We start from the raw sequence: 24,162 nt of genomic DNA on the forward strand, positions 1-24,162 counted from the left end.
TGGTCTCCCATCTCTCTCTTTTCTTCTTCCAACTCATCTCTGGCTCCCATCTCCCTGCCGGAACAGTGATTCCCACAGTTCTTTCTCCACATTCTCTTCCTCCACAATTCCTCTGAGGTGTCTTTGCTGAGAGGTCCCCTGAGCCACAGGCAAGGGAGGATACTGAATGTGCCGGTCTGCCCTTGTCAGGGTCAGTGGCTAGTTAGGGAAGGAGAAGATCATAGTCTAACTTATACAGCTTCCATATCTGCAGCCAACACTGTGCTTTGGCTCTCTCCTGATGGGATGGCAGGCTGCTGCTCATTCTCCGCTTCCTTTGCATCACCCTCTCTCATAACAGGTGCCCCTCCAGACAGCAGACATGTCCTGCTACGACCAGTGCCTGCCTCGCCTGCCCTGCCAGCCCTGCGGCCCGACTCCGCTGGCCAACAGCTGCAATGAGCCCTGCGTCAGGCAGTGCCAGGACTCCCACGTCGTCATCCAGCCCTCTCCCGTGGTGGTGACCCTGCCCGGACCCATCCTCAGCTCCTTCCCGCAGAACACCGCCGTGGGATCCTCCACCTCCGCTGCCGTTGGCAGCATCCTCAGCTCTGAGGGTGTGCCCATCTCCTCTGGAGGCTTTGGCCTCTCCGGCTTAGGCAGCCGCTACAGTAGCAGGAATTTCTTCCCCTGCTAAAGCTGCTGGCATTGCCCTTGGACAAAGACCACCCTGGATGCAGAAGTTGGTAGCAGTCCTGCAGCAGACCATTGGAATCTTGTTTTTACAGGGTCCAAACAATGCCACCAGCAATTGCAACGGAATAGGTCCAGCATGATCTCTCGGGAAGTCTTGTCTCTGTTTGCCCTTCCCCTGTTCTTCTCACTTCTTTTCCTCCTGGTGCATTCTTTGTCAACCATGCCCAAGTGGTCTCTTAACCCCAGGAATCCAGACTAGGGAGGACAAGATGGTAAACCTCCCTCTGTGGAAAATGCAGATGGACAGCTAGTGGGACATCCACCATGGCCATAGTGTTGACTCCATCCCTGGATATTCCTGCATGTTGACCACCCTTTTGAATAATTCTTGTTCTCTATTTTGACTCAATAAAGTTGTGGTGCAGATGAATGATCGAGAAGTGTTCCTTTGTGTGGGCTTATCCTGAGGAAGACGGCCAAGTCAAGGCGGTGCTGCACATGATTCTTATGCAAGCATCCAGGAATATTATGATGGCAGGAAAAAAATTAAAAAGAATAAAAGAGGGATCAGCAACCATGCCATTAGTGTTTTTTCACAAATGAATCTCAGGACAGAGGAATGAAAGAGCTGCAGTGCTCAATGAGCCATCAAAATGAAAGTAAAACTGGTGTAAGAAGAAGACACAAAAATCAAATACACAAATCTGAAAGTACACCATACCAACAGCGACTGTAGGATTTTTCAAATCCAACCATAGGAAGAGAACCTCTCTATCATCCCACATACTTGCATCTCATGTGTTGATAAACTGTTGTAAACCTTGAAGAAAACAGAATCACAGAATCACACGGGTCTTCCTCCTTGCCTATACAGACCAGTATGCCATGTAATGAGACAGTGCCTTTCTGCACAAGAGACAGATGCCAGTGAACCAAAATCATGAAACCATGTCAACAGAGAACCACAGGTGTACAGAATATGGCTTCATCTGTGTGGCTACAGGGAGTACACGGGGCAGTGGGCTGAATTACCTGCATCAGCCCTGGAGGTCAGAGCACAGGAACTGCACTGAAAATTAGCAACCAGAAGGTTCCAATTTAGATTTGGTGGGTCTGCAGAGTGAGTAGAAGGCCTGTTCTTACGTCTGATCCGAACAAAGGGACTTCATATTTCCATTTGCATGATTATGTGATGGATGCTCTAATCAGAACCATTTTGACATGTGAGTTCTCATTTCTCCTAGCCCTATTGTAATCTCTGTATCACAGAGGGTGAGGAGTTACCAAGACTCTCGAGGGATCTTGTTTGGATAACGGGGACATTACACTGGCTTATAGGGCCATTCTGGAGCTCTACAAGGAATAGCGGCCATTCTGGAGCTCTGCAAGGAAAGAGCAGCTTCCATACAGCAAAGTGAGCAGAGACACTTGCAGACATGGAAGGGAAGCTGCTGAATCCCACAGGAAGCAGCTGGCCACCATCACACAGGTTCTGCCAATGCCCACTTGGCAGCTGGCTTGATGCTGTCTTGATGACCCAGGCTGATACAGCTTCTCTACCCTAAACAGCATAGACCCAAAAGAAGAATCAATCTAAAGATATCCCCTCCCAAAAAAAATGTGTCTCCCTTTGAAATGGAAAAACAATAAAAACAAAAAAGCATCCTGGAATAGAAGAGCAGGAGTGTATCCAGGAGCTCAAGTGCTACGGCATTCTGCATCTGCTCACTTCCTCAGATGACAGAATTTGGGAACAGTGTACTCAGATGTGGACTCTTTTAGAAGAAAAGACATCCAGTCAATTATAGCAAGTTCTGCAGTGCTCTCATAACAGGAAGAGTTTTCCTCCTCAGAAGCTACAGCCTGCACCTTCCTTGTTACTGGTGATCAGAAATGATTATGAACTGCAAAGTGAATCTAGCTAAGGAGATAAAGGATAAAAGAAAAGGCTTTTTTAAGTACATTAACAGGGAAAAGGAAGCTAGTAGAATGTGGATCCCAAACTAAGTGAGGGGGCGTTCTGGTAACTGGGATGCTGAGAAGGCGGAAAATACTGAAGTGCCTTCTTCGCTTCTGTCCTTATTGAAAGGGCTCTCCCTCCAGAATTCCCAGACCCTGGAGGTTGATGAGACAGTCTGGGGAATGGGAGATTTTTCCCTTTAGTCAGGGAAGAGGTGGTCTGTGAGTGCCTAGGAAACATTAAGGTCCATAAATCCATGGGACCTGATGGGGTGCATCCACGGGTGCTGAGAGAGCTGGCAGAGGTCATTGCTTGAGCCGCTCTCTGTATCTTTCAGAGCGTCTTGGAGAAGTGGGAAGTGCCTGAAGAGCGGAGGATGTCCATGTCACTCTGGTCTTCAAAAAGGGCCGAAGATGAAGACCCAGGTAATTACAAAAGCAAGTACAGAGTCTTTCACCTGGGTAGAAATAATTGCATGCACCAGTACAGGCTGGGGGGAGAGCTGCGGAGAGGAGCTCTGCTGAGAGGGACCTGGGCACCTGGTGGACGGACCAGATTGGCCATGAGCTAAGCAGTGTGCCCTTGTAGCCAAAAAAGCCAAGGCATCCTGGCATCCTCGGGTTATGTGCATATACAAGAGAGCATGCTCCAGCAGGTCGAGGGAGGATGATCCTCCCCCTCTACTCTGCCCTTGGTGAGGTCTCATCTGATACTGTGTCCAGTTCTGGGCTCCCCAGTACAAAATAGATAGGGATCTCTTGGAAAGAGTCCAGCAGAGTGCCACTAAGATGGGGGGCCGGAGTGCAGAGGTCCTGCGACATCAACTTGGGAGAGACTTAGGAACTGAGTCTCTTTCCAGCCTTGAGAACAAGAAAGGCTGAGAGGGGACTTGATCCAGGTTTACAAATCCCTGAGGTTGTGGGAGCCATAGTGGTGAGGCTGGTCTCTTTTTCAGTAGTGCAGGACAGGACTAGGGGTAATGGGATGAAACTACAGCATAGGAAGTTCCACAAGAATGAGCGGAAAAACTTCTATATAGTGCGGGTGATGGAGCACTGGAACAGGCTGCCCAGGGAGGTGTGGATGCTCTCCTTCTCTGGGAGATAATTCAAGACGTGCCGGGCGCCTACCTTTCGACATGGTTAGGGAGCCTGCTTTGGCAGGGGGGTTGAACTGATGATCTCGAGAGGTCCCTTCAAGCACTACAATTCTGTGATTCTGCGATTCTGTGAATCGTAGTCACTGAACAACTTCAGATTTTCTGTATTGTAATAATGAGCCTTGTGGAGGGTTATTCAACCCCACTGCCCAAGACGATTAAAAAAAAACAGGACAAACAGCAGTGGTTGGTTCAAGTAAACACTCCTGAGCTATTTTACCATTTGTTCAAAACATCACTAAGAATCACTTCCAAGAATAACAGCAGAGAAACACCTCACTCCCTAGATATCATGGCACAGCCTATATAAGGGAATAGACAACACAGTGACAATGATTTAGATGCAGTCATATTTAATAAACCAAGAACATGGGTGGTGGCTCATCAGGAACACCAGCAACAGATGACAGTCGCGGCTAATGTGTGAAACTGGTAGATGGACTGCTGTCTGTCCAGCTGCTCTTTCCACAGAGGCAGAAGGACAGACAGGTGCTGTCTACACGAGTTTTATGAGTGTAACTGTCCAGGAAAGATGATGATGAACATTAATGGCACAGGAAGGAAAACCGAAAGGGAGAGGGGAAAGGCAGTCATGGATCAATGATGTTGGTGTAATTGAGCTGGTTGGATTGCCCTGTTCTCAAGTCCCTCAAAGACTTAGTGCAGATTGGGGATCATCCTCCAAGGCCTTCGGCAGCAACTTTTAGCACGGGAAGAACCTCCTGCTACTGTAGCGGCTGCCTAAGCCAGAGAGGACCAAACCTCCAGAGGAGATGGGCACACCCTCCGAGCTGAGGATGCTGCCAACCGCAGCGGAGGTGGAGGATCCCCACGGCGGTGTTCTGCGGGAAGGAGCTGAGGAGGGTCCGGGCAGGGTCACCACCACGGGAGAGGGCTGGATGAAGACATTGGAGTCCTGACACTGGCTGACACGGGCTCGTGCAGCTGTTGGCCAGCGGGGTCGGGCCGCAGGCTGGCAGGGCAGGCGGGGCAGGCACTGGTCAAGGCAGGACATGTCTGGTGTCTGGAGGGGCACCTGTGACAGAGGGCCAGGAGGACACAGAAATGACCGTGAGCAGCAGCCTCTGCCATCCCATCAGGAGAGAGCCAAGGCAGTATGCTGGCTGAAGTGTGAGCGCTCGCAGAGGAAACCCTGTGTCTTCTCCTTCCCCACGCATAAAATCAGACACAGAAAAGCCAGGCACAAACAGGTCAGTGCCTAGCCTACTGCTCAGAGACACCTCTTCGAGACCAGCATCTCTTCCATGACACACGTGCTGCCCCTTTCCCACTAACAGAAACTGCCTGATCTCACAAGAACGACATAACATGGAGGCACGTGTACTGCAGAGAAATCCCAAAAAGAGAAACAGCTGCGAAAGGGCTGTGGACTCACCTTCCCAGGGGGATGCAAAGGCAAGTGAGTGGATGACTGGAGTGAGGAGGTTGGACTGCTTTTATACAAATCCAGCACTGTCCCAAGCCCACGGTTACTGTATGCAGACTGTAATTATCCATGAGAACTCACCTCTCTACGAATTTTACTCCTAATGTCCACAGGTTGGGTTTTTTGATTTCTGTCAACAGTGACATTTCCATTTTCCTTCTTTTCTTACTTCACAAATTGGCTGTGGAGGACCACCTTTCAGTGTTCTATGATGGATGAATACAAAGTCTCCTGCGCAGAAACACGTCACTATGCAGATTTCATGTGCTGCAGGCACAGCACTTGTATCAGGGGAAATGACAGGACCTTATTTGTAACAATCTTATCAGCAACGAAGGCACATCTGCCTGTCATTGCAGCCCTGTAAAGGACATTCAGAGCTTTCTTTGTCTGGGTACCCATTCTGCCCTTTTTCCTCCTTGCTCATCTCTCTGAAGAGGTAGGTGGGCAGTTCTGCTTCTTTCAAATGCCTTTGCACACAAAGGCCATTGTTCTGGGAACATGTTTGAATGTTTGATTGACTGATGATTCCTCTCTCGTAACAGGGTCTGGGGTCATCAACAACCCATGCCATCAGCTATTTGATGCGACTACACACGGCCTTCCTGAGCCCTGTTATTACCCAAAAAACCCCATGGTATCCAGTCTTTACAGTAGATGGCTGTGCTGGTTTTGTGAACCAAGCCTAGATTCTCCTCTTCTCAGGGAAGGATTTTCCATGTTTGAGTAGGATTCTTCCCAGTGTTGTCTTCAGGCCTGCAAACAACATGCCTGCTGGGGAGGCCTCACGCCAATACAGTGGCTCATGGCCAATCCAAAATTTGTTGTTTCAAAATTGCCATCTCTAAAGAGAGATCCTTCAGGATGCCTGGCTTCTATGGATATTTTCTTGCACTTTCAGAACATGTCCCAGCTGCCCCCATGTCTGCAGGGCAGGACAATGTTTTTTTCATGCAGCAAGGATGCTTTCCCTGATTATTGGTGTCGAAGAGAACTTTTGTGACTACGTCCTTCTTGATCACCTCCAGTTCAAGAACAGCCTCAGCTACCCAACATGGTGAGGACCCAGAAGTCCCAACTCATTTGATGAGAGGACACATCTTGCCCCAACAGTGATGTTTTTTCACAAGGTTGAGGAAGGTACATTCCGACCATTCTTTAACAGCTTCACTATGATCATCCTAATGAAGACAGTGTCAAAAGCCATACTGAACTCCAACAAGAATATATCCCATTCTCTTCACCGTCCACCAGGCTTTCAATTTCATTGCAGACACTTGTCAGCTTGATCAGAACATGAATTCTCCATAGTAAATTCATGCGGATTTCTGCATCTGGTACATTCACCTTTCATGTGCCAGGAAATGATTCTCATGATGCACTGCTACAGCAGCTCCATAGGACTGAGATGTATAGTCCTGTAGCTCCATTGCTCCTCCTTGGTCATCAAAATCAGGAATGCCATACACTTTTCCCCCAGACTTTGGGACACTTCTCCCAATCACCTACCTACGTTTACCAAGAGTGAGCAACCCCCTCAGCACTCATGGACGCATCCTGGCTTCTGAGCCATGGCATTCCCAAAGACCACTCATGCTGACAAAGAAGGAAACAGAGAAGACAATCAGGGCTTCAGCATTTTCAGTGTCTGATTAAGGAGGACTCCCATTTCAGTGGGGAGAACAATCACACATTCTTTTAGTTTCCTTTAACCATATAAATCCTTGTAGAAAACATTTTTGTTGCACTTCATGTCCCTAGCCATGTGAAGACACTATGGCTAGTGTCTGATACACATCTCTGCTACCATCCCTCAGAAGCTTCTTAATTTTGAGATCACGTTTTGAAGTGTTTTGTTCATCAAGTGTTTTATTCTAGACCTCCTGACACTTTTGCCTGACGGTCACTTTCTCAAAATATCTCACTCATTGGCTTTCAGGAGGTGATCCCTGAGTATTAAACAGCTTCCTAGGGTTCCTCTTCCCCCCAGGATCTTATCTCAGAATATTCAACCAAGTAAATTCCTGAAAAGTCCAAAGTCTGCTCCTCAGAAGTCAAAGTTTCAGAGCTAGCTGTGTTCTCTTTACTGCCTTTAGGACATTGAATGCCAGCATTTCACAAAAACTGAAGCCAGTGCTGCCTTTCACAATCACATTCAAATTCAACAGAAGCCCACGCTACTCAGTGTGGATGGGGTTCTGAAAAACACCACTTCTCGGAGCTCCTCTATCATTTAGAGAAGGGAGCTAGTGTCAAATCAGATAACAAAACTCCTCGTTTGCTAATGCCCTGACAAGTAGTTGGTCCAGCAGATACCACGGTGGCTAGACATTTGAACTTGCAGCAACATGGCCAGTATCATGGCCAGTAGGATTAGAGAGAAAGAATGGGAATCAGAAACATGTAGCACATGTGAATGGAAGAGAAATCACAGGTAGATGGCTTCAGATTTTAGTGTTGTGAGGAGTTGCTTCCCATCTAACAAAATGAGTTACCAACCATTCCTTGGATCTCTCACACAAGCACTTGAAGTTACCCAGGCAAAACAGCCATGACAGAAATGAGGAAATGAAATGGCAGAGTTGATGGAATTTGTGCCATTAGGAGGATTATTTGCATTTGAGGTGTGTCTCTTGGAAAATTACTGCTTTCTTAGAGTGACTGCTGGCCTGAGGCAGCATACAAGCAGTATAAAAGTGGGCCCATCTGCTCTCTCTCTCATCCACTCCTCTCTCCTCTGTCTCCCTGGGAACAAGGTGAGTCCACAGCCCTTTCACCAGCCACTCTTCCTCCACAATTTCTCTGCTCAGGCAAGATTCTTCATCCTATGTTGCATCTTGTCATGGCGGAAAGAACTAGGGGACAGAAGAAGGCAGCAAGTGAGGTGTCTTGTCTGAGTCACAGGCAAGGCAGGAAACTGAATGTGCTAGTCTGCCCTTCTCAGGGTCAGTGGAAAGATAGGGAAGAAGATCATGGGATTCCTTACACAGCCTCCATATCCCCATCCAACACTGTGCTTTGGCTCTCTCCCGCTGGGATGGCAGGCTGTTGCTCATTCACTTGTGTGTCCTCCTGGCCCTCTATCCCAACAGGTGCCCCTCCAGACACAAGACACGTCCTGCTATGACCAGTGCCTGCCCCGCCTGCCATGCCAGCCCTGCGGCCCAACCCCTCTGGCCAGCAGCTGCAATGAGCCCTGTGTCAGGCAGTGCCAGAACTCCACCATTGTCATTGAGCCCTCTCCCGTGGTGGTGACCCTGCCTGGACCCATCCTCAGCTCCTTCCCACAGAACACTGTTGTGGGATCCTCCACCTCTGCTGCTGTTGGCAGCATCCTCAGCTCTGAGGGCGTGCCCATCTCCTCTGGAGGCTTTGGCCTCTCTGGCTTAAACAGCCGCTACAGTAGCAGGAGGTTCTTCCCCTGCTAAAGCTGCTGGCATTGCCCTTGGACAAAGACCACCCTGGATGCAGAAGTTGGTAGCAGTCCTGCAGCAGAGCACTGGAATCTTGTTTTTACAGGGTCCAAGCAATGCCAGCACCACCTGCAAAAGAAAAGGTCCAGCACGAACTCTTGGGAAGTCTTGTCTCTGTTTGCCCTTCCCCTCTTCTTCTCACTTCTTTTCTTCCTGGTGCATTCTTTGTCAACCATGCCCAAGTGGTCTCTTAACCCCAGGAATCCAGACTAGGGAGGACATGATGGTACACCTCCCTCTGTGGAAAATGCAGATGGACAGCTGGTGGGACATCCACCATGGCCATAGTGTTGACTCCATCCCTGGCTATTCTTGCATGTTGACTACCCTTTGGAACAATTCTGTTCCCCTCTTTTGACTCAATAAAGATGTGTTGCATCTCAGTCTGTGCCTCAGCATCACTCACTCTACTCTGCAAACAGTCCTGCTGCCAGCAGATATCAGCTGCTCTGGAGACTTCAGAGATAGCGAGCCCATCGTCTGAGTTTGTCAAAGTCCCTCTGGATTTCTTTCCTTCCTTCTCACATATCAGCTACAACACTCGGCTTGGTGCCATCGACAAACTTGCTTAGGATGCACTCAAGCCCATCATAATTGTCAATGATGAAGATGCTGACGAGCACCTGTCCCAAGAAGGCCCAGGGGGGACACTGCTAACAATCTGCCTCCAGCTCATGTATTTTTGCATGTCTTATAGGTGCATCTGTTCCATGATCCTTACCCACTGAACAGTCCCCCACACAAGTCTGTATCTCTCCAATTTAGAGAGAAGGATATGGTGAAGAACCATGTCAAATGCTGTGCACAAACCCAAGTAGATGACATCAGTCACTCACCCTTTCTCCACCAACATCATCACTCCATCGCAGAAGGCCACCAGAATGGTCAGGCACAACTTTCCTTTGCTAAAGCCATGTTGGCTGTCTCACATCACTCGCACATCCCTCATGTACCTTGACATGTCTTACACGAGGATCCATTCCACAATCTTCCCAGGCACAGAGGTAAGGCTCACCAGCCTTTTCTTCTCTGGGTCCTCCTTCCTCACTTTCTTGTGAATGAGAGTGACGTTTCCTTTTTTCCAGTCCTGAGAGACATCACCCAAGAGCCATGACTTTTACACAGAATCACAGAATCACACAGAATCACAGAATTACCCGGGTGGAAGGGACCTCAAGGATCATGTAGTTCCAACCCCCCTGCCTAGCAGGGCCACCAAACATACACCTTACTAGATCAGGTTGCCCAGGGCCCGTCCACCTGGCCTTGAACACCTCCAAGGATGGGGCATCCACCACCCACTGGGCAGCCTGTTCCAGGACCTAACCACTTTCTAGTAAAGAACTTTCCCCTACATCCAACCTAAATCGTCCCTCCTTCACTTAAACCATTTCCCCTAGTCCTGCTATTATCAGGCCTTTCGAAGAGTTTACTCCCTTCCTGGGAGTTAATCCCTTCACGGTACTGAAAGGCTGCAATGAGGTCACCCCCGCAACCTTCTCTTCTCAGGCTGAACAACCCACTCCCTCAAGCCTGTCCTATAGGGGAGGTGCTCCACGCCCCCTGATCATCTTTTGTGGCCCTCCTCTGGGACCCTTCCAAAATCCTCCATATCTTTTTTGTACTGAGGGCTCCACAACCTGGCACAGACTCCGATGGGGCCTCACAAGAGCAGAGTAGGAGGACGATCACTCCCATATTCCCTGCTGAGCCACCCCTCTCTGATGGAAGCCCAGGATCCATTTGCTTTCCGGGCTGCCAGAGCGCACTGCTGGCTCAGTTAAGTTTCTCATCTATCAGGACCCCTAGAGTCTTTTTCTGCGAGTGCTCTAAGGACAACTCCGTCCCAGGCCTGTACAGGTGCTGGGGTTCTTTCCGCACAAGTGGCAAACCCTTGCACTTTGCGTGTTGACCTCATTAGGTTCACCCGACCAGACTTTCCAGCCTGTCAAGGTCCCTCTGACATGGCATCCGTTCCCTCACGCAGTAATCGACTGCACACTCAGGCTGGTGTCATCAGCAACTTGCTGAGGGGCCTCCTTCCTCTCGATGTCATTAATAAAGATGTTAAAGAGCACCGGTCCCAAGACAGGCCCCTTGGGGAACACCGCTCGTTACCGCCTCCACCTGGACATAGAGCCAATTGACCACCACCTCTGTCTGCGGGCCTTTCAACCAATTGCTTCCATCTAGTTGTCACCCATCAATCCCACTTCCCTCCAATTTGAGATGAGGAGGTGATGGGGCCATGTCAAAGGGCCTTTGCTCAGGTTCCAGGTAAATGACATCGGTCCCTTCCCTTCATCCACCAACGCCGTCACTCCATCATAGAAGGCCACAAGATTAGTTAAGCATGACCTTCCCCTGGTGAAGCCATGCTGGCTGTCTCAGATCACATGCTCGTTCTTTATGTGATCAAGCATACTTTTCAAGTATGATGGACAGTGGCTCAGCAACCACATCAGACAGCTCCTTTAGGACCCTGAGATGTATGTCATTTGGTCACATAGACTTGTACACCTTCACTCTCATGAGGGGCTCTTGGACTTGCTTTGCCCTTACAGATAGAGGGGAATTACTCCCCCAGTTCCCACCTAGAGGCCCAGGGTTATGAGCCTCAGGGACATCAGAAATATGAGAATTCTGTCCGGTGAGGACTGAGGCAATGAACTCTAAGACTGCCTCAGACTTCTCTGTATCAGTCTTACCCAAAGATAATTTTCTAGACCAGAGACAAAATGGTGCCATCTTCCTTCTAAAGTTGTGGCTGAAACAGCTGCAGGAACACATCACACTTTTAGCACAGCATCAGTTCCCTCTCTGTTTCCCACTCTGCAACCCCACAGAGCAGGCTTCGATCTTACTGGGATGGACTTAACTTTCCTCACGACAACACAGTTTGTGCTGTGATGTAGGTTGAGATCAGTATGGATTTGTACACACTAGAGGGGAAAATTACAAATATCACATTTCTTTAACAGTTGCTGATCACAATCTGAGTAGGCCTGCTCTTGAGATTGTTCTCTACCATCCAGTTTTCTGTGATCAGCTCCACATTCTCTCTCATTTCCCAAGTGTCCAATCTGAGAGCTTGTGTCTGTCTTCGTCAGCAGCGGTCCAGAACCCAGTTTGTCTCTTGCATCCTATACGGCAAGGATTTCCAGAACCGTCACTTGGAGTACATTAACAACTACAGTCTTGTTTTTCTCCTCTGGCAGTTGATTAATAGAAAACAGAAGGCATGGTAACTTCCCCACCTTTCCATCTAGGCCAATTATAACTCCTTTTCACTATTCTGAATATCCTTGGAAATCCAACATTCACCTGTTGCTTCTTCTCAAGAAGGTATTGCTTTATTTATCTATGGTTAAACAATTAGTTAAGAGCACCACCCAAGAACCAGTCCCAGGGCAGTGTGGAAGATGGCAAGGTGGGTGGGAGGATATGGGCAGGTGTGTGCCACCGCTGTCTCCTCCCATAGTTTTGAACTTCACCCCAAACAAGTATGGAATCCTTGAACACTGATAGAATGGTTGAAGGAAGTATGCTGTGACGCTGGGCTCCTTCTGAATGAGGATATTCACAGAATAATATTACCACAGCATTGTAGAGATTGGAAGGGACCACTAGAGGGCATCAAGATCAGCTGTCCCATGTGAGCATGTTCTTTAAAGCAGGTAGTACTGCTAGAGGTGCAGACAGGTCTGGAATATCCCCAGCAGAGGAAACTCCACAATCTACGCAAACTTCCTGTTCCAAAGCTTCATCTCTAATATTCACGTTTGGTACTTTTGCAGCAATGCCAGAGTGTTCCAGTTTTCCACATAGTACAGGGACCCGGCCTGCCCCAAACACATTATAGTTAACACCATGAAGAATCATCAAGGGGAGGAAAAGATCTCAGGATTTGATGACCAGATAACAGACACGGAAGCTAAATCTGAGAGACAGCTCTCAACAGGATCTCTCACCAGTAGAGGCAAGAGAAAGCACTGCAAGTTGAAGTCAGCTCATTTGATGAAGGAAGCTGGACAGAGGAATGAAAGAGCTACACTACCCAATGAGCCATGACAGTAAAACTGGGAGAAGAAAATCATATAAATAAATCAGAAAGTACACCATACAAGCAGCGATCGTAGTGGTCATTCAAATCCAGCCATAGGAAGAGAATCTCTGTATCATCCCACATGCTTGCATCTCACGTGTTGATAAACTGCTGCCAGCCTTAAAGAAAACGAGTATTCCTCTTTGCCTATACAGACCAGTATGCTATGTAATGAGACAGTGCTTTTCTGCGCAAGAGACAGATGTCAATGGCATAAAATCATAAAACCATGACAACAGAGTATCACAGGTGTAGAGCACATGGCTTCATCTGTGTGGCTACAGGAAATACATGTGGCAGTGGGCTGAATAATCTGCATCAGCAATAGAAGTCAGAGCACAAGAACTGCACTGAAAATTAGTAACCAGAACATTCCAGTTTCTATTGAGTGGGTCCACAGAGTGAGTAGAACGGCTGTTCTTAAGTTATTCCTAATGAAAGGACTTCTTATTTCTATTTGCATGATTATGTGATGGATACTCTATTCGGGATCATCTTGACATGTGAGTTCATCTCATTTGTCCTAGCCCTATTGTAATCTCTGTATCACAGAGGGTGAGGAGTGACCAAGACTCTGGTGGGTTCCTTTTTGCATACCAGGGACATGTGCTGGCTTATAGGGCCATTCAGGAGCTCTCCAAGGAAGTGCAGTGTCCATCAGCAAAGGCTGCAGAGACAGTTGCAAACAAGGAAGAGGAGCTGCTGAATAGTCACAGGAAGCAGCTGTATAACATCACACATGTTTTGCCAGTGTCCACATGGCAGCTGGCTTGATGCCTCACAGACTTCACGGCACATACATCTTTTGTACAATAACAGAATAGACCCAAAAACAGAACCAATATAAAGATAACCTCTACCAAAAAATGTGACTCTCTTTGACATAGAAAGACAACAAAAACACAAAAAGCATCGTGGAATAGAAGAGCAGGAGTGTACTCAGGAATTCAGGTGCTACGGCATTCTGCATCTGCTCACTTCTCAGATGACAGAATTTGGAACAGTGTACTCAGATGTGGACTCATTTAGAAGGAAGACATTGAGCGCGTAGAGCAAGTTCTTCAGTGCTCTCATAACAGGAAGAGTTTTCCTCCCTGGAATCTACAGCCTCCACCTTCCTTGCTACTACTGAGATGATCAGGAAGGATTAAGAACAGTGAATCATAGTCACTGAACATCTTTAGATTTTTTGTATTGTGATGATCAGCCTTGTGGAGGGTTACTCAACCACACTACACATCAGTGAAAAACAGGACAAAAAGTTGTGGTTGGTACATGTAAAAACTCCTGAGATGTCTTACCAATTGTTCAAAACAACACTCAGAACCACTTACAAGAATAACCACAGAGAAACACCTCACTCCTTAGATATCATCGCACAGTCTTTATAGGAGGATGGAGAAAACAGAGACTGATTAAGATGCAATCATATTTAATGAAGCAAAAACATGGTGGTGGCTCATGCAGGAATCACCAGCAACAGATGACAGTTGGCAATGTGTGAAGCTGGTAGATGTATAGCTGTCTGTCCAGCTGCCACAGAGGGAGAAGGACAGGCAGGTGCTGCCTACACAGGCTTTGTAAGAATGACTGCTCAGGAAAGCTGATGGTGAGCAGTAATGGCAAAGGAAGGAAAAATGAGATGGAAGAGGGGAAAGGCAGTCATGGATCAAAGATGTTAGTGTGACTGAGATGGTTCCAGTGCTCTGTTTCAAGTCCCTCAAAGACTTTGTGAACACTGGGGATCATCCTCCAAGATCATCAGCAGTAGCTTTAGCAGGGGAAGAACCTCCTGCTACTGTAGCGGCTGCCTAAGCCAGAGAGACCAAAGCCTCCAGAGGAGATGGGCACACCCTCAGAGCTAAGGATGCTGCCAACAGCAGCGGAGGTGGAGGATCCCACGGCGGTGTTCTGCGGGAAGGAGCTGAGGATGGGTCCGGGCAGGGTCACCACCACGGGAGAGGGCTGGATGAAGACGTTGGAGTCCTGGCACTGCCTGACGCAGGGCTCATTGCAGCTGTTGGCCAGCGGGGTTGGGCCGCAGGGCTGGCAGGGCAGGCACTGGTCGTAGCAGGACATTTCTGGTGTTTAGAGGGGCACCTGTTGGGACAGTGGGTCAGGAGGACAGAGAAGGGAGTGAGCAACAGCCTGCCATCCCAGCAGGAGAGAGCCAAGGCAGTATGCTGGCTGAGGATGTGGAGGCTCTGTGAGGAAGCCCATGGTCTTCTCCTTCCCCACTGCATAAAAACAGACCAGAATAGCCAGGCACAAACAGGTCAGGAGACACCTCTGGCAAGACCCAGCAACTCTCCAAGATGCATGTGCTTCCCCTTTCCCACTAACAGAACGGCTTGCTCTCACAAAGCACAACATAACATGGAGGCACTTCTATGTGCAAAGAAATCCCAAAAGAAGAAGAGGTTGTGAAAGGGCTTTGGACTCACCTCGTTCCCAGGGAGATGGAGGCAAGTGGAGTGAATGACAGTGAGGAATTGGACCCGCTTTTATACCACTCCAGTACTGCCCCAGGCCCACACTCACTCTGCACAGACTGTAATTATACATGTATGACACCTCTAATGCATATTTTCACTCCTAATGTCACAGGTTGGGTTTTTGATTTCTGTCAACTGTGACATTTCATTTCCTTCTTTCTGACCTTCACAAGTCGGCCGTGGGGACACCTTTCATGTTCTATGATGAGAATTACAAAGAGTTTCCCTGCAGAAACACGTCACTATGAGTTCAAGACACATCCAAAGTGCTGGAGGGATTCTGTGCTACAGGCACAACACATGTATCAGAGAAAATGTCATAACCTTTTTTGTAGTAACCTTATCAGCAAGGACGGCATATCTTCCTGTAAATGCAGCCCTGTCCAGAGCCTTCTTTTTCTGGAAATACTTTTTTCCTCCTTGCTCATCTCTCTGAAGAGGAAGGTGGGCAGTTCTGCTGCTTTCAAATGTCTTTGCACGCCAAGGCAATTGTTCTGGGAGCATGTTTGAATATTTGCTTGATGATTCCTATCTCTTAACAGTGTCTGGGGTCATCAGCCAGCCCACGGCATCAGCTGTTTGACGTAAGTAGAACATTGCCTTCCTGAGCCCTGTTATTACCCAAAAAGCCCCATGGAAACTGGTCTCTACAGTATATGGCCATGTTGGTTTTGTGGACAGAGCTTAGATTCTCCTCTTCTCAGGCAAGGATTTTCCATGTTTGAGTAGGATTCTTCCCAGTGTGGTCTTCAGGCCTGCAAACAACACGCCTGCTGGGGAAGCCTCATACCAATATGGCGGCTCATGGCTAATCCAAAATCAGATTCAAAATTGACATTTCTCAGTAGATACCCTTCATGATGCCTGGCTTCTATTGATATTTACTTGCACTTTCAGAACATGTCCCAGCTGTCCCCATGTCTGCAGGGCAGGAAAGTGTTTTCTTCATTCAGCAAGGATAACTTGACTGCTTCTTGGGGTCAGGGAGAACTCTTGTCACTATGTACCCTTCTTGATCACCTCCAGTCCAAGAACATCCCCAGCTAACCTACAGCATCAGTACCCAGAAGTCCCGACTCATTAGAGGATAGGACACATATCGCTCCAACAAAGCTGCATTTTCTTAAGGCTAAGAAAGGCACATTCAGACCAGAATGATCATCTTATTGAGGCCAGCCTCAAAAGCCTTACTAAACTCCAGCAAGAACATATCCCATTCTCTTCCACCAGGAAAGATCCACCATTCATCCCGTCCACCAGGCTTTGTATTTTTTGTAGACACTTCCCAGCTTGATCAGACCATGACTTCTCCACAGTAAATCCATGCTGTTTACTGCATCTGATATATTCAACTTTCATGTGCCAGGAAATGATTTTCATGATGCACAGCTACAGCAGCTCCATAGGACTGAGACGTACAGTCCTGTAGTTTTCTCGCTCCTGCTTGGTCATAACAGGTCAGACATTCACTTTTCCCCCAGACTCTGGGATACTTCTCCCAGTCACCAACATATGTTTATCAAGAGTGAGCAGCTTCCTCAGCACTCGTGGGTGCATCTCATCATAGGACAAAATATCCAGTTTGCTCAAGCTTTCCTTGTCCAAATGGTACAAATAGATAGCTCCAGTTTTTTATCCTGACCTCTGAGCCATGGGATTCCCAAAGACCACTCATGCTAGCTAAGAAAGAAACAGAGAAGACAATCAGTGCACCAGCATTTTCAGTGCTCAATTAAGCGGGACTCCCATTTCAATGGGGAGAACACTCACACATTCCTTTATTTTCCTTTAAAAATTAAGATCCTTGTAGAAAAATTTTTTGTTGCACTTCATGTCCCTAGCCATGTGCAAACACTATGGCTGTTTTCTACTCAGATTACACATTATCAACCATCCTCCAGAAGCTTCATAGTCCTGAGACTGAGATTGTAAAGCATTTTTTTGTTCCATAATACAGGCCTTTTTCTCAGGACACATCACTCATGAGCTTCCAGGAGGTGATCCCTGAGTATTAACCAACTTCCTCAGGCTCCTCTTCCCTCGAGGATCTTATCTCAGACTATTAGCCAAAGCTACTTCATGAGTAGCTCTCCAGAAGTCAAAGGTTCTGAGCTTGCTGTGTTCTCCATGCTGCCTTCAGGACACTGAATACCAGCATTTCACAAACACTGAAGCCAGTGCTGCCTTTCACATTCACATTCAACGCAAGCCCGCCCTACTAAGGGAGGATGGGGTACTGAAAAACAACCCTTTTCAGAGATCTTCTGTCATTTAGAGAAGGAAGCTAGTGACAAATAAGACAACAAAACTCCTGGTTTGTGAATGCCCTGATAAGTAGTCGGTCCAGCAGATATCATGGTGGCTGGACATTTGGATCTTACTGCAACATGGCCAGGCAATGTGAGATTAGAAAGAAAGAATGGGAGTCAGAACCATGTAGCCCACGTGAAAGGAAATCACAGGTGTATGGCTTCAGATTTTAGTGCTGAGAGGAGATGCTTCCCACCTAACAAAAAAGAGTTGCCAAATATTTCCTGGATCTCTCACACAAGCACTTGAAAGAAGTTACCCTGGCAAAATTGTCATGACAGAAATGAGGAAATGAAATGGCAGAGTTGATGGCACCTGTGCCATTAGGAAGGATAATTTGCATTTGAGGTGAGTCTCTTGGAAAATTACTGCTTTCTTAGAGTGACTGCTGGCCCGAGGCAGTGCACAAGCAGTATAAAAGTGGGCCCATCTCCTCTCTCTCAGTCATCCACTCCTCTTGCCTTCATCTCCCTGAGAATAAGGTGAGTCCACAGCCCTTTCACCAGCCCCTCTTCCTCCATAATTTCTCTGTTCATGCAAGAGTCTTCATCCTATGTTGCATCTTGTCATGGCGGAAAGATCTGGGGGAGGGAAGAGGGCAGCAAGTGAGGTGTGTAGTCAGGGAGGTCTCCTGAGCCACAGGCAAAGCAGGAAACTGAATGTACTGGTCTGCCCTTCTCAGGGACAGTGGCGAGATAGGGAAGAAGATAATTAACTTCCTTACACAGCTTCCATATCCGCAGCCAACTCTGTGCTTTGGCTCTCTCCTGATGGGATGGCAGGCTGCTGCTCACTCTCCCCTTCATTTCCATCACCCTCTCTCCCAACAGGTGTACCTCCAGACCCAAGACATGTCCTGCTGCAACCCGTGTGTGCCATGCCAGCCCTGCGGCCCAACCCCGCTGGCTAACAGCTGCAACGAGCCCTGTGTCAGGCAGTGCCAGGACTCCCAAGTCGTCATCCAGCCTTCCACCGTGGTGGTCACCCTGCCGGGACCCATCCTCAGCTCCTTCCCCCAGAACACCGCCGTCGGATCCTCCTCATCAGCTGCCGTGGGCAGCGCCCTCAGCGCCCAGGGAGTGCCCATCTCCTCTGGGGGCTTTGACCTCTCCTGCATTGGCAGCCGCTACTGTGGCAGAAGGTGCTTCCCCTGCTAAAGGTGCTGGCATTGCCCTTGGACAAAGACTGCCCTGGACGCAGAAGCTGGTAGCAGTCCTGCAGAGGAGCACTGGAATCTTGTTTTTACAGGGTCCAAGCAACGCCAGCACCAATTGCAAATGAACAGGTCCAGCATGATCTCTCGGGAAGCTTTGTCCATGTTTGCCCTTCCCCTCTTCTGCTCAGTCCTTTTCCTCCTGATGCCTTCTTTGTCACCTGTGCCCCTGTGGTCTGTCAAACCCAGGAATCCAGACTAGGGAGGACATGATGGCCCATCTCCCTCTGTGGAAAGTGCAGATGGACAGCTGGTCAGACATCCACCATGGCCAGAGTGCCGACTCTATCCCTGGTTCTTCCTGCATGTTTATCACCCTTTGGAACAATTCTGTTCCCCTCTTTTGACTCAATAAAGATGTGTTGTATCTCAGTCTGTGCCTCAGCATCACTCACTCTACTCTGCAAACAGTCCTGCTGCCAGCAGATATCAGCTTCTCTGGAGACCTCAGAGAAAGTTTGAGGCATTTGTGCACCCATCGCCTTTTCCCCATCAGGAATAACCTGGATGAAAGAGCAATTAGCTCTCATTGGAGAAATCTGCCACTACCACTTGAAGAAGGGTCCTCCAGGCCTACAGTTTCCCTGGCATTCATGCCCAGCTCTGCTGCCTCTCTGTCACAAGATCATACAATCACATAATGGATTGAGTTGGAAGAGTCCACACAGATCATCAGGTTCCAAGCCCCTGCCTGTAAGAGGCCATGCTTTTGCACTATTGCCTCAAATTTTGCTGAGGATTGAAAATTACAGGCAAGTCCTGGGCAAGGGTTTTTTTTACTTCCCCTTGTTTCCAATGGTACTGCCCAATTTGCAACAGCTGCCTGCCTAGGCAGCCTTGTGCTTGGATGAAGGCACTTGCAGACATAGAGAAATACCTGAGGATGAGAGGTTGATGGAAGGGATTTGGACTCACCTCGTTTACAGGGAGATGGAAGCAAGGAATGGGTGAGAGAATGAGGAGATGGACACAATTTTATGCTGTTCCACCACTGCCTCAGGCCTATAATAGCTCCACTAAGGCAGTAATTTTCCAAGAGAATCATCTCAAATGCACATAATCCTTCCTACTGGTTCAGGTTGTGGTGTTGTCTCCCTCAACTCAGCAATTTCATTTCTTCATTTCTGACATGTCTACTTTGCCCAGGTAACTTCTTTCAAGTGTTGGTGTAAGTGACCCAAGTGTTATACCAGTACAGCAACATCACCATCAACAGAATAGGAGCAGAGAATGAAGGAGCAGTTGTGTTCAGTCAGCGGACAGGGCATGGCTTGGGAGTCTCTGGAGGAGGAATGGATGGCAACTCTCTTAATAGAAATAGAACCAACTTCTCACAGCACTAAAATCTGCAGCTGTACGCCTAAGGCTTCTCTTCCTTACAGACATGCTACATAATTGTTTCTATTCCTTCCCTCTCTCTCAGATCTGACAGTCTCTGGCCATTGTGCAACAAGATGAAAACCTCCAGTCATCACGGTATCTGCTGGAGGAACAACTTAGCAGGCCATAAGCAAATGAGGAGATTCATTTTCTGTGGAGCTTCTTTCTCCAGATGACAGACAAATGAGGAGTGTGCTGTATGGGTCTTGTGCTGAATGTGAATGTGAAAGGCAGCACTGGCCTCAGTGTCCATGAGATGGTAGTGCTGAATATCCTAAAGGCAGCAAAGTGAACACAGTAATCTCACAGTGCTGGAATTCAGGAGAGCAGAAAATGTCCTTTTCAAGGACCTACTGTATAGATTATCATGAGATAAGACCCTGGAAGGAAGAGGAGCCCAAGGAAGCTGGTTAATTCACAAGGATCACAACTCCTGGAATGTCAGGAGTGAGGCATCAAAAGAAAGAGAACATCAGATAAAGTGTCAGGAGGCCTGCATGGGGAGACAAGTCTTGGTCAAACTCAAATACAAAAACATGAAGTCTCTGGAGGATGGAAGCAAGGGCAGGTAACCTGAGAGGAATACAGCCATAGTGTCCGTGCAGACAGGGATAAAGTGGGGAAAGATAAAAGCCTGACAGAATTCAGTTTGGCAGAGGACATTAAGGGCAAGAAAAAAGGCTTCCTCAGCTCTGGAGGTATGCCCATCTCCTTTGGAGACTTTGGCCTCTCCGGCTCTGGCAGCCACTACAGCAGCATGTTCTTCCCCTGCTAAAGCTGATGGTTATGACCCTGGAAAAAAGACCCCAGGGACCCAGAAGTTGGAAACAGAACTGAGACACAGCATTGGAGTTCAGCCTGTGCTCTCAGAAGACATGGTCCATTTTTGCCTTTCCCCTTTCCCACTCTCTCTTTGCCATCCTGTGCCATTGCTGCTCACTATCCACTCCCCTGGACAGTCAGTCCCACAAAGCTAGCATAGGGAGGACCTGATGGCCCTTCTCCCTCTGCGCAAAGGGCAGATGGACAGCTGGTGGCATGTCCATCATGGTCACGCAGCACAGACTATCAACTGTCCCTAATGTTTTCTGCAGCAGAGTCTTCCCTCCCAGTGATCTCACTTCCCTCTTCTGACTCATTAAAGTTTTGCTGCATCCCAGCCTTTGCCTCTGTGTGGGAAAGCACCATCATTCCCATATGTGGATGTTGCTCAACAGTCCCACAGTGTCTCTGGATTTCAATCCCATCTTTGCTGCCTCTCTGTTCTGATGTGTCCCCTCAGACATAAAGTGCATCTTGCTTGGTCACTGCTGGCCTTGATTAAGCAGTCAATTCTGCTGGATGCACTGGAGGTTTTCAGCCACACATTCAGTTGGAAATGGGAGGAAACGGAATTTGTCTTCCTCCAGATACTATTCTGCTTTCCAGGTATGCATGGATAGCAGCTCAGCAAACACATCAGCCAGTTCCTTCAGATCCCTGGGATGCATGCCCCATAGACTTGTACGTATTCAGTCACACGAGGTGGTCTCGGACTTGCTCTGCCCTTACAGTGAGGGGGGATTTACTCCCCTATTCCCCACCTTGAGGTTTAGGGATGCGAGAAATACTAGAGTCCTACCTGCCAGTGAAGATCGAGATGAAGAACTCATTCAGTACCTCAGCCTTCTCTTCATCCATTGAAGCCAGTTCTCCTTTTACATTTACCAAAGGAGGTACACTCACTTTGGCCTGTCTCTTCTGGCCAATTTACCTGTAGAATTTCTTCATATTGTTTTTAACGTCCTTCACCAAGTTCAGTTCTGCCTGCGCCTTGGCTTTCCTGATCCCACATCTGCAAGCTTGGACAGCATCTCTGTATTCTTCCCAGATGACACGGCCTTGTGCCAGAGCTTGTATGCACCTTTCTTTGCCCTCAAAGATAAGATAAGAGGGATAAGAGGCCTTACAAGGGAATCTAGATATATTAGAGAATTGGGTAGTCATTAATGGAAAGAAGTTCAACAAAGGTTGATGCTGGAACTTGCACATGGGACAGATCAGTGACAGACAAAGGTACAAACTGGGAGATGACTGACTAGAGAGCAGCTCAGAAGAAAGGAATTTGGCCATGCTGCTCAGCAGTAGGTACAGAATGAGCTGTCAGTATGCCCTGGCAGCCAACACAGCAAACATCATTTTGGAATGCATTCAATCACAGATGTCCAACCCTCTGACTTTCCTTGTCCTCACTGAGTGAGGAGGAATTTTCTGGAGCCACATATGAAGTATATAATATAATTAACTTATATAAGTACCTCTTTTTTTTTTTTTTTAATTATTATGATATAAAAAAGAGAGCAAAAAAACCAAAACAAAACAATAAAAAATAACAAGTGCCCCATTTGCATCCTCATGCTATGTTTTTACCACCTGTTTTTACCAGGAAACTGCCATGAAGCTGCTCAGTGTGCTAGTCAGAGATTTTTGGTGAAATTTTACTCTTTCCGTACTTTGTCCTTGAAAATACTGCACAAATATATATACTTCCAAAAAGCAATGATGAGAATAAGGTGTGACTGTGAAGCCAGTGGTATTTTTTTCTGCAAAACAGCTCTTACAAAAGTCTAGTCTAATCTTCCTGATTTTGTGTTTGTTAACATTAAGGGCTTCAGAATTTTTGACCTGGAAAGGCACCACACTACTTGGTGACATCCACAGATGTGCTGAAGTTGTATTCAACCCCTCCATCAATGTAACTGATGAAGATATTAAAGAGCATCTGTCTCTTTACTGACCTGCGAGGGACACCATTTGTCACTGATCTCCACTGGGATATTGAACCATTGATTACCACTCTCTGGGTACAATCTTGCAACCAGATCTTCGTCCAACAAACAGTCCACTTGTCAAATCAATATTTTTCCAAATTAGAGAGAAGGATGTTGTGGGGGACCACGTCAAAGGTCTTGCTGAAGTCCAAATAGATGATACCAGTCATTCTTCCCTTGACCACTGACACTTACCAGATCATAAAAAGCCACAAGGTTGGTCAGGCAAGACCTGTCCTTCGTGAAGTCATGCTGATTCTCTTGTACCACTTCACGCTCTTCTGTGTGCTTTAGCACAGAGGCCAAGAGGATCTGCTTTATGACCTTTCCCTGTACAGAGGCTGACAGGTCAGCAGTTCCCTGGGTCATTACCCTTCCTAAAAATGGATATGATATTGCCTTACTTCCAGTCACCAAGGATTTCACCTGACTGCCATGACTTTTCAAATATCGTTGACAGTGGCTTGGCTGCTACGTTGGCCTATGGGATACATCTCAGTAGGACCCATAGATGTGTGGATGTTCAGGTTCCTGATCTTTGCTTACAGAAGGAGGGACATTGCTAACCCAGTGCCTACCTTCCAAACCATCCACTCAAAGGAAATGGAGTACCTGTGGGAATCAAATGCTGTTTCTGCATTAGAATAAGGTTTTATTATTATTATTATTTCATGGTCTCCGCTGCCATTTTGGGAGTCATTCTACTTTATTGGGTGGGGGAGGAGAGACTCTGATAGTTTGCATCACTTATTCTCTAGATGAACCTTCCCCAGGAATACAAAGTCAGAATGTAGGTGTATATATGTATATTTTGTTATACACATTGCAAGAATAACCTGTATGAGATTTATCAAACCAGAACACAAGTCACGACATGCCCAAGGAAGTACCTGAGTTTGATCAGTAGGTTCTGGTTCAGCCACGCCCATCTCTTGCCTTCAATACTTCGAATTACTTACTTAAAACTCAATTTATTGACAGGTACCAACGGCAGCATGCGAACAAAGACGGCATCCGATGACACAAAGACGGCGCCGAGGCCTGCCAAGATGGCGTCGCACAGGGAGCAGAGGTTGTTGCTAGGAGACACCGCGCAGGCGCGGGAGGGAGAAGTGGTTGCTAGGAGACGTCGCGC

At 47.6% G+C, this 24,162-nt stretch overlaps 4 protein-coding genes across 6 annotated transcripts; 3 read left to right on the top strand and 1 right to left on the bottom strand.

Annotated features, from left to right (window-relative positions):
* Positions 1–349: 349 nt before the first annotated feature.
* LOC107324998 (feather keratin 1-like) lies at positions 350–676 on the top strand. The gene has a single exon (XM_015885434.2). It carries the CDS (start codon positions 362–364, stop codon positions 674–676), a length of 315 nt encoding a protein of 104 aa, XP_015740920.1. The 5' UTR covers positions 350–361.
* Positions 677–4,680: 4,004 nt separating this feature from the next.
* LOC107325032 (feather keratin 1-like) lies at positions 4,681–24,162 on the bottom strand. 3 transcript variants are annotated; one of them, XR_004309697.1, is made up of 2 exons: positions 23,918–24,162; positions 4,681–4,830 (listed from the first exon to the last, which is right to left on the bottom strand). XR_004309697.1 is itself a non-coding variant. In XM_015885508.2 (2 exons), the coding sequence occupies exon 2, from the start codon at positions 14,896–14,898 to the stop codon at positions 14,593–14,595; it is 306 nt and encodes a 101-aa protein (XP_015740994.1). In that variant the 5' UTR covers positions 14,899–14,919; positions 23,918–24,162; the 3' UTR covers positions 14,235–14,592. The 3 variants fall into 3 exon arrangements, 1 of the variants encoding a protein (XP_015740994.1); XM_015885508.2 differs by lacking the exon at positions 4,681–4,830 and adding an exon at positions 14,235–14,919; XR_001559606.2 differs by lacking the exon at positions 4,681–4,830 and adding an exon at positions 18,793–22,131.
* LOC107324987 (feather beta keratin-like) lies at positions 5,668–9,444 on the top strand. Its single transcript, XM_032449406.1, has 2 exons — positions 5,668–6,630; positions 8,302–9,444. The coding sequence occupies exons 1-2, from the start codon at positions 6,594–6,596 to the stop codon at positions 8,667–8,669; spliced, it is 405 nt and encodes a 134-aa protein (XP_032305297.1). The 5' UTR covers positions 5,668–6,593; the 3' UTR covers positions 8,670–9,444.
* Positions 18,452–18,781, top strand: LOC107325033 (feather keratin Cos1-1/Cos1-3/Cos2-1-like). The gene has a single exon (XM_015885510.1). The coding sequence runs from the start codon at positions 18,476–18,478 to the stop codon at positions 18,779–18,781; it is 306 nt and encodes a 101-aa protein (XP_015740996.1). The 5' UTR covers positions 18,452–18,475.

Source organism: Coturnix japonica, chromosome 27 (assembly GCF_001577835.2).
Source record: "Coturnix japonica isolate 7356 chromosome 27, Coturnix japonica 2.1, whole genome shotgun sequence".
NCBI classification, from domain to species: Eukaryota; Metazoa; Chordata; class Aves; order Galliformes; family Phasianidae; genus Coturnix; species Coturnix japonica.

What these genes read in the sequence shown, in the direction of transcription:
- LOC107324998 (XM_015885434.2), top strand. Translation starts at nt 362, where the DNA reads ATGTCCTGCTACGACCAGTGCCTGCCTCGCCTGCCCTGCCAGCCCTGC.
- LOC107324987 (XM_032449406.1), top strand. Translation starts at nt 6,594, where the DNA reads ATGTGCCAGGAAATGATTCTCATGATGCACTGCTACA. An exon ending in TCTCATGATGCACTGCTACA is followed by an intron (nt 6,631 to 8,301) that starts GCAGCTCCATAG and finishes TTGCTCATTCAC; the next exon opens with TTGTGTGTCCTCCTGGCCCT.
- LOC107325032 (XM_015885508.2), bottom strand. Translation starts at nt 14,898, where the DNA reads ATGTCCTGCTACGACCAGTGCCTGCCCTGCCAGCCCTGCGGCCCAACC.
- LOC107325033 (XM_015885510.1), top strand. Translation starts at nt 18,476, where the DNA reads ATGTCCTGCTGCAACCCGTGTGTGCCATGCCAGCCCTGCGGCCCAACC.